Source organism: Coffea eugenioides, chromosome 1, assembly GCF_003713205.1.
Source record: "Coffea eugenioides isolate CCC68of chromosome 1, Ceug_1.0, whole genome shotgun sequence".
NCBI classification, from domain to species: Eukaryota; Viridiplantae; Streptophyta; class Magnoliopsida; order Gentianales; family Rubiaceae; genus Coffea; species Coffea eugenioides.
The window spans coordinates 11592126-11604097 of record NC_040035.1 but is presented as its reverse complement, the minus strand read 5'-3'; the positions used below and the strand labels follow the sequence as shown (position 1 = coordinate 11604097).

The window sequence follows — 11972 nt, the reverse complement described above, 5'->3', positions numbered from 1 at the left end:
ATCTGTCGTTTTGGGGTACCGGAAACGTTAATCACTGATAATGCCAAAAATCTCAACAATGATATGGTGGATGGATTATGTGAACAGTACAAGGTCAGACATCAAAATTCTGCCATTTACAGGCCTCAGATGAATGGAGCCATCGAAGCCGCAAATAAGAATTTGAAGAAAATCATTCGTGAGATGACTGAAGCATACCGGGATTGGCATGAGAAGCTGCCTTATGCATTGATGGCATACAGAACTACTATTAGGACTTCTACCGGAGCAACTCCTTACTCTCTTATGTATGGAATGGAAGCAGTATTACCTGCAGAAGTTGAAATTCCTTCCTTACGCATTTTAATGGAAGCTCAGGTAGAAGATGCTGAATAGGTCAGGGAACGCTATGAGCAGTTGTCTCTAATTGATGAAAAAAGGTTGAATGCAGTCTGTCATGGGTAATGTTATCGGCAACGAATGGCTCAGGCATACAACAAAAAAGTTAAGCCCCGTTTGTTTGAAATTGGAGATAAGGTCTTGAAACGGATTCTTCCAATGTAAGAAGAGACTAAAAGGAAGTTTGCTCCCAATTGGCAAGGACCATTCATTGTCAAGAAAGTGCTATCCGGAGGAGCGCTTATCCTTATGGAAATGGACGGTCAAGTTTTTCTCCAACCAATCAATGCAGACATGTGCAAAAAATTTTTCATTTGATTATAAAAAAATTTCTTTAAAAATACTGCAAGAGACGGATTTAAGGCATATTTCCTCTCATTTTTTTTATTTCGATATCCTGTCCCTAACTTGTTCCTTTCGACTTTTCAGAACCACCTTTCTTTTTCGCTTAGTAGTCCTTTAAGATCATTAATCCAATACTGGAGTAATTTTTTTAAAAAAAAAAAAAGAGAGAGAGAAAAGAAAAAAAAATAAAAAAATAAAAAAAGAAAAGAAAAAAGAGAAAAAAAGAAAATAGAGAAGCTCGGTTAGAATTAAACTAGGGCAAAATTTTATCTCTTCCAACCCTAGATCGGAGCAAGTTTTTGAAAGAATGCTATCTCAAATGATTACAAACCTATCATATGATCCGCTGTCAAACATTTTAAGTGTTAATCTTTCCTTCACTACTTCATCCAATCCTAGTTACAAGAGTTCAAAGTTGCCTACTTTCATCTTTTGCAGTATTTTGAGGAAAATTTTCTTAATCAATTGGCAAATGATGTAAATACAACTTTTCTGAAATATATCAGAGAAAATTGTCTCACTGATGCTACTCATTATCAGAATATGACTGGATTGATACAGTTGGGATTAAAATTGTCTTGTCTTTGTCTTTAGGTGAAAACCTGAAAGGGCACCTTCTAAAAAAAAAAAGAAAAAAAAGAAAAAAAAGAAAAAAGAAAAAAAGGGAGAAAAATTAAACAAAAAAAAAAAGAAAAAGGGTAGGGGTAATCTTAATGAAAACCCGAAATGGCGCTAAGGTAGGGTTTTGGAATACAAGAGGATCAGTAATGAAGAAGAAGATGTTGTGGTCTGAAAGCTGATGACTATGTTGATATGGGTCTCTTTCATACTGTTGTTCTTTTGCCGATAATGAATTCCAAAGTGGATGACTTCGAAGGGGTCAGATGGAACATTTCTGTTCATCAAAGGCCGTCTTCTGAATATGTATTCAACTTTTGATTCTTGGACCTATGTTCATAAATTCAACAATTTTGTTTTGCTATTCTATTTACTATTTTATTCATTTATTGTGTATCATTGTTTATTTCATATCAGCATTATTGCATGATGAATACTACATTTTTTAATTGTTTATATTTCTCATTTATTGGGTCTCATTCAAAAGACAATCCCCTATAATTTATCCCAAAGGACTCATGAAATTTAAGGTCCTATGATACTAAAGTATGGACAATTGACATTTGACAGTTGCAAAGATTCTGAAGAGTTGTTGGCCGAACCTAAGGGAGCGATTGGTCGACATTGAAACTCATGTTTACATGGTTCTCAAGGCAAAGGGATCACATGGTGGTGGCAGTGTTTTTATCACAGTTACTTCTTTTTTTTTTTTCCATTTTGCAGGAAAGATTATGTGACACAATACTGGCTTAGTTGAACATGATTCACACTGGAGCAAATGGTAGAAGGATTGAGTTCCAAGTTTCGCTATACATTTCCAAAGAAAGAAAGAAAAATCATTATTCCATTTCTTTTAAAGTTCAAAAAAATCAAGAAAGTTGTAAGTCTACCAAGTAAGTTTGTCTTGATTTATTACAACTTGAGCAACATGCATTTTAATCTTTCACTTTGATAGTATTGGACTTGCATTTTCATTTCTTTTAGTATTTAATTGGGCTCGGGTCTATCCCACCAATCTGTTATTTAAAAAAAAATAAAAAATAAAAAATCAAATTTAATTTTCTGTTGGTGAGTCTCAGCGTCCACTGCACACCCTTCTATCCCCCTTTCTTGACAATTTAGTTTTCTGTTGGTAAGTCTCAGCATCCACCGCGCACGCTTCTATCCCCCTTTCTTGACAATTTAGTTTTTTGTTGGTCAGTTTCAGTGTTCACCGCGCACCCTTCTACCTCCCTTCTTGACAATTTAATTTTCTGTTGGTGAGTCAGAGCGTCCACCGCGCACCCTTCTACCTTCCCTTCTTGACAGATCAAAAGATCAAATTTAATTTTCTGTTGGTGAGTTTCAACGTCCACCGCGTACCCTTCTATCTCCCTTCTTGACAATTTAATTTCCTGTTGGTGAGTCTCAACGTCCACCGCGCACCCTTTTATCCCCCTTTCTTGACAATTTAATTTTTCGTTGGTAAGTCTAAGCATCCATTGCGCACCATTCTATCCTCCTTCTCGACAATCAAATTTAATTTTCTGTTGATGAGTTACAGCGTCCACCGCACACCCTTCCACTTCCCTTCTTGACAGAAGAAAAAATCATCATCAAATTTAATTTCCTGTTAGTGAGTCTCAGCGTCCACCGCGCACCCTTCCACCTCCCTTCTTGACAAAAGAAAAATTATTATCAAATTTAATTTTTTGTTGGTGAGTCTCAGCGTCCACCGCGCACCCCTCTATCTCCCTTCTTGACAATCAAATTTAATTTTCTGTTGGTGAGTTTCAGCGTCCACCGCGCATCCTTCCACCTCCCTTCTTGACAGAAAAAAAAATCATCATCAAATTTAATTCCCTGTTGGTGAGTCCCAGCATCCACCGCACACCCCTCTATCTTTCATCTTGACAATCACATTAATTTCCTGTTGGAGCGTAACCGCGTCCCTCCACGCATCTTTTTCTAGTTATGACAATTGCTTTTCTTGACTGTTTTGATTAATAGTTATGCTTTATTATTCATTTTGTATTTCCTGTTTAGAAGTTCTGAGAGTTCAGACTTTTTCGACTTTGCAAAACTCATAGATGGTCAATGCATTTGTTTCATTGTGGTTCATTGGTATTCGAACTACGTTTGACCCGATTCCCATGGCGGGATACGTAAGCTACTTTACATGAGTTCGGTCACGTGTTTAGTAACCTTGTTGCATCATTTTACTTAATAATAGCAAATTGTTGGCTTGTTCTTCTAGTTCAGGCGCAGTTAGAAGACACAGGTAAGTAACTTGGTGTCTATGTCTTTGTCTCGAATTTCTTCGAAACTCTAGACAAAGAAGGGCAAGCTGTAGACACCAAAATTTTGTCAAAATTTTAATGTTTTCTTGAATATTTTTTTATTATTGAATTATTTATTTTCTTACATTTTTTTTATATATTTACAGATTTGTTTTTTTTTTTTTTTAAAAAGAAGATGAAGTGGCGTTGGCCATCATGATGTTTAGATATCATGATGGCCACCAAATTTTGCTTTGACCAAGCTTTGGCGGACAAGATTTCAGAAAGGTATGGAAGAAGCAATGAAAAGGCAATAAAGCAAAAGAAGAAGGAAAAAGGATCTTTCGGCTTCCATTATTGGCACTTTCTCTTGGACAAGATAAAGGGACAAGAAGCAAGAGAGGAAGCAAAGGGGGAAAGGGGAACAACGGAGAGATCAGAGGGAGAGAAAAAAAAAACAGCAAAAAGAAACTTGGTGGAGAAAATGACTGGAAGTTCTTTGAATCTGGCTCCAAACTCGCTACTTCAACATACCTGGCTCAGCCTGTAATCTCGCGTAGCACTTCGTCAGATTTATTTCCATCTGCATTTTTCTCGCTCAAATCAGTCCAGAAGCATTTCCAGGTAAGCCAAAACTTTTCTTTGCTCAATTTGACATTCACATAAGGATTTGGGTGCTGTGGGTTTTATTTTGTACAAGTTTCATGATTTAGTAAAGCTTATGTGTATGAAAATTTATTACTCAAATGCTTTTGGAGGATTTTTAGATGAGGTTCTGTTTGTTTGATTAAAAATTTTTAGGTTTCGATTTTTTTTTAGATGAAAGTTGAAGTCACTTGTTTGTCTTCTTTGCATTTCGTTTGCTTTCTGTTGCTTTGGATCCCTTGAATGGAATGTTTTGTTACGAAGTTTTTGTTGAGAAAATAGATTAAGGTCTTTGTATTGATTTAGTTGACGAATTGTTAGCTTTTGTTTGAGCTTTCTTAGCATAAATGCATCTGGGTTGAGGAAAGAAAGTTGCAGAGAATCTTCTGAATTGCTGAGGAAGAAGAAAGCTTTCGAAGGTTGCATGAATAATCTGAAAAAATTTCATATTTATCCCCCAACTTTTACTTAATTCTTGTATGGCCCAAACACTTTTGCATCGAACCATTTATACCCTATTGAGTTCTGATCCTATTTTCCATGTTTAAATGCGTTTCTAAGTAGATTAATTCTGGGATTTAATGCATAATCTGAGCTTAGTATTTTTTTAGTTGAGTTTTTATCTTGTTGGGTTTTCATAAAATAAGATGAGATTTGGTTTGGATTTGTTGGTTGGGTTTTGACAAATGAATTGATGACTTTTTTTTTTGGGTTGTTTACATGGGCTTTAGGAATAAAGCCCATATATTTTTAGTTGGGTTTTGCTTGGACCTAAGATAGGCTAGCCTGCTTGTTTTCTTAGGGCTTTCGGTCGGGCTGGGAGGATCTTGGCCTGAAAAATAAGAAAAATGGCCCAATGGCCTGATGCTAGTTTAAGAGACCAGATCTGCAAATTGTAGATGGGTCCCTATACTTTTGTATATTTTCACTATGGCCCTAAAGACTTTGATTACTTTCAATTATGTCCCTGTTTAAATTGCAAATAGGTCCTTGAACTTTATTTTCTTTAATTTGGACCCCATATTTTTGTGATAATTATAATTTGATCTTCAAAACTTTATTAATTTTTACAATTAGGTCCCTTATAGATTTGATTTTCTTAAATAGAAGTTTCTTTCATTCTTTAATTATTGATTACACTTCATTTAAGTGTTTCAATTGATTGATTTCATATTTATTTCCATTTTTATGGTTTATTTGTCAATTAAATTGGTGCCTTGATGACTTTTGTTAATTTTGGAGTTAAATAGAGTAAATCCAATTCCCCATTAGCTACTACGTCAAGGGAAGTATTTTCTTGTGTCAGTTTAAATCCTCCTATGTGATTTATGCGTGTAATTGCATGTTTTTGAATGTTTTTTATTTATTTTATTTTATTTTATTTAGTTATTCACTTTATTTATTTTTAATTTTGAATATTTACTTTACTTTAATTTTTTATTATTTGAGAGGCATTTAAATGCCAGATTGTAATAGTTAGGTTATTATTTTATTTCATTCTTTGCCCTTTTAGATTATAGTTAGGGCTTTCGAATGTAATAGTTAGGTCTCTATTTGCTTTTATTTGTTTGTGTGCTTGCATTCTTGTGTGATTACGTGTTTATTCGCTTCTTTAGGATATTTGCATCTAGATATTATGCTCACGTGTTATGTGCTACGTGCTCTTATATGTTTATTTGTTTTAATTTACGTATTATTTATTGTACTATGTATTATTAATGCATGACGTCACCACACTAGTCCAACGCTAGTTGTGGCTTCTCCCTTCGTTTACTTGCTAGTCCAACGCTAGTAAGGATTTTTAGAAATGGGATAGTCCAACGCTAGATCCTTAGATTGTCCATGTGTTAGATTCATCTTTGTATGATATTCATTACATTTTCATGCATATTTTTATTTTTAGAATCTTTTCTCATTTGCATGATATTGTCTATTATATTATCCCCTATCTTTTATATGTGTTAATCATGTCATTTAGAATTGCATCTCATTTAAATTAGTTCATTTGGTTGTCTATGTTAGGAGAATTATTCTTCAAACACGGGAAATGGGTGATTATAAGTCTTTAGTTTAAATATCCCGTTAATCCCTGTATAAGAAAATTATGTCACGAGTTTTTGTCTCCCGTACCTATTATGCTATATTCCTTTTCCTTTGACCACTTATACCTATGTATATAATTTTATTTTAATTTCTTTTAATTTCATCATTTTTATACTCGTGACACTTTCAAGGAATTATTTTGGCCTTCGCAATTAATGCGATTGGTATCAATTAAACCTTTGAATGAACATTTTGTCCCTCTCGACGTTTTTATTTGCATCCATGTAGGAAACATTCAAATGTGATAAATTTGAGGGTTAGATTAGGAAAATTTTTTACTAAACCTCGCAACTAGCTTAGACTAAGTTGAAAGGGTGCCTTAAGTTTGAGTTAATCGAACCTTTGCCTTTCCTTTATTCAACCTTGACTCCCGAACCCATTTTCTCTTGTTTTTCAAAGACCTGGAGTTGTCGAAAAGGGTTTTATTTTATTTTATTTTTATTGAAAATGTTCTAGGGTGACTTGGTACACCTAAACTCAATATCAAGTGGCGACTCCTATTTTTCTTAAAAATCCTTTTAGACTAAATTTTGGACCCAAATTGTCGCATTTTTTAAAGTCCTATTCTAGGTCCTTTTTCACTTGATTTAAAATAAAATCACAACATCTTTTATAAACACCACCTACTTTTTATTTTTCATCGTGAAAAATGGGGCGCAACAGTGTGTGTATAAAATTAATCTCTACCTCAAGTTTTAAATTTGTAAATTTCTAAATACCCTACATACAACTACAAGTATACATATCATATTTGAATATAGAGTATTAAGAATCGATCTCATAGGGAAGAATGATCAATTACTGATACTATTCGAACTTCTTTATTATTTGGATGCTCACTAATGCGAGAAAGTAATTGTAAACTACAAATACATAATAAAAAGGAAGTAAATCAACAATATAAAACTCCTAGGGAATGGAATTCCTAATGACTCTTTGCTCGCAATATTACTTGGGTAATTGAACACTACTACCACGGTTAGTTATCGCATAAATTTCTTATACATGTGAAACCTACTTTCATAGCAAATCAACTATACCTATAACTAATCCATACCTACTCTCGTGATTATAAACTTAGTTACAATTTTATGAACTTCTATGAAATTACTATAAAACAAGTCACAAAAGTGCACCTCCACTTTTGTGAGTATGCTCCTTACGTTTAGCACTTTTTGAACTAACATTGAATTATAACTTTTATTAATAATCCAATATCTTCAAATAATCACAACTAATGGTTAGTTAATCATGATTGTAGGAACAAAAGGGCTAAATAACTAACTCAAAGGAATAGCATCAACCTCCCAAGCAAATCTCACAAACAAATAATACCAAGTTCATCCAACCCCAAGGCATGAAACTTTAGCTAAATATAAAGCAAATGAAAATACAACCCAATGTTGTATTATAACTAATAAAGAAATCAAATACAAGAGTTAAAACGTTAGGATAGATCAAACGCTTGTTACTAGAGTTCAACTTCTCCATCTTCAACCTCAATCCTCATTCAAGCTACATAATACAAAGATAGGATGATTAATCTACTCTGACACTAACCTAATCCAATCTAAGATCTAAGATCTAGTTAAGATCTACATTTTTATGTTGATTATTCTCCTTGTTTTCCTATCTTTTTTTTTCCAGAAATTTTGTCCATATGGTCCCTTATTTATAGGAAAGAGGAAAGACTTCAATTATTGCGCAAGTTGCAGCTTTTCTCAGACTCGAATCTGGCTGACAATCCATGCATGGATTGTTCGCCAAATTGCTTCCATGCTTTTGCCTTGAAAAATGCTCAAGCATAGCCTTCGAATGGGATTTGCGAGGGGATCCGTGGACTTGAGGTCCGCGAATCTATCCATGGATTCCCCATTTTGCTTTGTTTTTCATTAGTCTTTTGCTCTCTCTGCCTGCAATCTATCTAGGAATTCAAAACCAAATTGATATGAACATTTCTCTATAAAGAAGGCTAAATTAGCTCTTGTACAAAATATATAAATCTTTGAGATAGCTTTCTAGTGGCTCAAGAATCAAGTCATTTTGAGATCTGAGGACCGAATTATGGCAAAAAAAACTAACGACTGGTCAGAAAGCATTGTGGGAGAAAAGTACTTCAGTAATTTGGACTTGTAGCTAAGAAAACGTGACAATTGGATCTTGGTGTCTCATAAGAATTGTAGCCCTTCCTCTTTGCTTTAAAATGGTTTAAAAATCATCTCAATCCAAGTTTTGTAACTCAAGTTATAGCCAATATACCAAAATATCGTTGCTGCCAATGCTTTTCTTCTTGTTTCTTAATTACATTTCAGCCCTTGGTCCGTCATGTCACACGATTTCTACTTCAAATCATCAGCAATCATGCAAGTATCTTCTCACTTTCCTTCAATTGATGATTTTATTATCAAAACCTATAAAAATATGAAATTTTTGCACTTAAGTCCATAGAAATGCAAGTTTTCTCACTTAACCACAAAATGCAAAACTTAACTAAAAATCTAGTTATTCAACTCAAACTTAAATGAAAACACACAAAAATTCACATAAATAACCACACACAAATATGCAAAACAAGCACTTATCATGTTTAAATATTAGTATTGAAGTAGGTTTCATGATCATATTTTTCTACATATGGACTTGAAGTCCTTTAGTTGTAGTTGAGAAAAATTAGTGAATTGATTGAAAAAAATTTTCTTTCCTCCCGTACCTTCCGTCTAGTTTCAACGTGTGATTTATCAGATCATCAAAAGTCTTGCAACTTTGAGAGTTTATCATATATATTTTTGAGTTCCTTCTTGTTTCTTAATTTGGCAAATTTTGATATGATATTAATACTTCAACTACGTGATTTTTCATTCTAACAAGTATCTTAAAAAAATAAGTGTAAGAAATTGATTTTGGGGTATCAGGAGTGCCGTGTTTGTAGTAGAGCATTTAAATATTGAAGAATTAGACCACAAGAATTGATCTTGGGTACTCATTCATTAGTTGACCCTAGGGAAAAAATTGAATCTAATTGGACAGAGGCCTAAGAGAGGGACCTTGTCAAAATTGTGGGTGTTGATAGTGATAAGATAATCCTATCAAATAATTATGTTGGTGTTGTGCAATCACTAGAGAAAAAGATCTTGCCAAATTATTGATTGTAGTGGTCTTTTCTATAGTGGAGAGGCTGAAGCCAGGAAGGCCAAGAAATTTAAGTAGGGAAGAAAAAGTATTTGTGAAGGTATGTAAATTATTTTCAAGTTGCAACAATGAATAGAACATTTGTCAATGGTGCAAAATTTTGCACACATTGACTACTAGTGAAGAAAGATTATAATGGGTTGCAATAATGGAGAAATATTTCAAAAGGTGTAAATTGGTTGATATTGTCAAAATAAATTTTAATAATGGTTTGTTAAAAGCAAATAAGAAAAAGAAAGCAAAATTGTTCTTCAGGATTATGCAGAAATCTGTATGACTGGAGAATATTATATGAGAGTTTTTTTATTAATTCTCAACCACCTTAGTGATTTTGGTTAGATCTTTTTTATATTTCGGTAGGGTTTGCATATAAGTCTGATTATGAGTCAAAATTTGATTTGATATGGGAAGTTGATTTGTAGGAAGATGTATTTGTTGATGATGGAGAAATTTGTAAAATTTTTGATATGGTTGAAGATTTTAATTGCACCTTTTATTTAAGTGATTGATGAAGAAGTATATGTTGGTGAAAGTTTTGATTTGAATGGAAATGTGTATGAAAATATCAGTGGAGTGGATAAATCTATTGAAAATTTTTATAGTAAAAATTATTTTTAAAAAGAAAATATGATGCCAAGATTTTTGTAACTTGTGTGGATAATTATCATGACTATAGTGGCCCTAATAGTGAATGGGTGAACATTGAGAAATTTTTATCAAGTAGAATTAGATGCCGAATTGTGTGCAAAATACAAGCATGTCCCCCTCCTACTAGCGAAGATAAAAATAAATATTAAATTGGTGGTGCAAGTAAGTTGTACTATTATAGAGGCTGTAATGGCAATTGAAACTCGTGATAACATTAGAGATGATAACATTCGAAAAGTTGTTTTAAGGGAGGTAATTTTGAAAAAAAAATTAAACAAAGGTCGTTTTAGTTGATTTAGAATTAGATTTAATATTTAGTAACTAGATTATAATTGATGTCAAAGTTAGTTTGGGAAATATAATTGAGTTGTATATAATTAGATATTAGTATTGGAGTAGGTTTCACAATTATATTTTTCTATATAAGGACTTGAAATCCTAACATAAGGACTTCAAGTGCTTTAGTTGTACTTGAGCAAAAGTAGTAAAATGATTAGAAAATGTTTTCTTTCCTCCCATAGCTTCCTTCTAGTTTCAGTGTGTGATTCATTAGATCAGCCGAAGTCTCACAGCTTTGAGAGTTTATCAAATATATTTTGAGCTTGGTGAAGCTCTGGGGCATGTTGTATGGACTTCAGTTAGCATGGACAGAAGGGTACAGGAGAGTGGTATTGGAGTCGGATTCTTTGATTGGTATACAACTAATCAAAGAAGGTTCAGAAGATGGTCCATATGGCAACATTATCTACAGGATTAGACAATGGATGAGGAAGGAGTGGCAGTGCAAGCTCAACCACACTTGGAGAGAAGGGAATGGGTGCGCAGATAGCTTGGCAAAGTGGAGTCACCAGCAAGAACTTGGACTAACAGTACTAGATAGGCCAGCTGATGTTGTTAAGAGGTGTTTGAATGAGGATCTAAGGGGAGTTGCATCCTCTCGCTATATTACTCTATAAATGGCCTGTTGGCCTCCATTGTACCAATATATATACATATATATATATTTTGAGTGCTTTCTTATTTCTTAGTTTGACAAATTTTGATATAATAGTTGTGACGCCTCCACTTCTCCCAAGGGCGAATACAAGGGTATCCGCGGGACGCCTGCCCAACTCTCGCCAGGACTCGGTACAAATTCAATTCAAACTTAAGAATAACCAATCGATACTACAAGTGGAAGATATGAAGGAAGGTCAATTCCTTAATAATCGTTCAAGTTTTACATCATAAGCTACCAAAATATCTTACATTCCCAAAATATACAGCTTCCAACAGTTGTCTAAACAAATACATTCAAAATTCTAATAAAAAAGGGCCATCAAATCGACCTCTCCATAATCCCCTCCATTTCGGCTCTTGTTAAGGAAAACAAAACTAATGGGATCAGCTGACGGTCAGTGAGGCCAAGAAAAATCATGCAAGCAGATAATTGAAATAGTAATAAAGCTAGTACGAGAGATAAAGCTGTAACATTCAAACAATTCCCGAATATTCACAAAACACATTCAAGAAGGATACGGGAGCTCTTATGAGCTCATTTCCACTTGCTTTGCCAAAGTTTAATCCAAAAGTCCGTAGAACTTTACTTATTCCATTTATGATTCTGAGTCAAATGAGAGGTACCTCCCACCCGAATCGATGTGATACATACTATCGCTCAGTCGATTATACGTTTATGGTTCTGAGTCGAATGAGAGGTAACTCCCACCCGAATCGGTGTGGTACATACTATCGCTCAGTGGTCGATGAGACATCGCTCCAATCGACTTATGCTTTGCTTATAGTTTT

At 33.9% G+C, this 11972-nt stretch overlaps 1 protein-coding gene across 1 annotated transcript; it reads left to right on the top strand.

Moving 5' to 3' along the window:
• The first annotated feature begins 10373 nt into the window (after positions 1–10373).
• On the top strand, positions 10374–11140 carry LOC113767819. The gene is made up of 2 exons (XM_027312024.1): positions 10374–10436; positions 10823–11140. Exons 1-2 carry the CDS (start codon positions 10374–10376, stop codon positions 11138–11140), a joined length of 381 nt encoding a protein of 126 aa, XP_027167825.1.
• Positions 11141–11972: the final 832 nt, after the last annotated feature.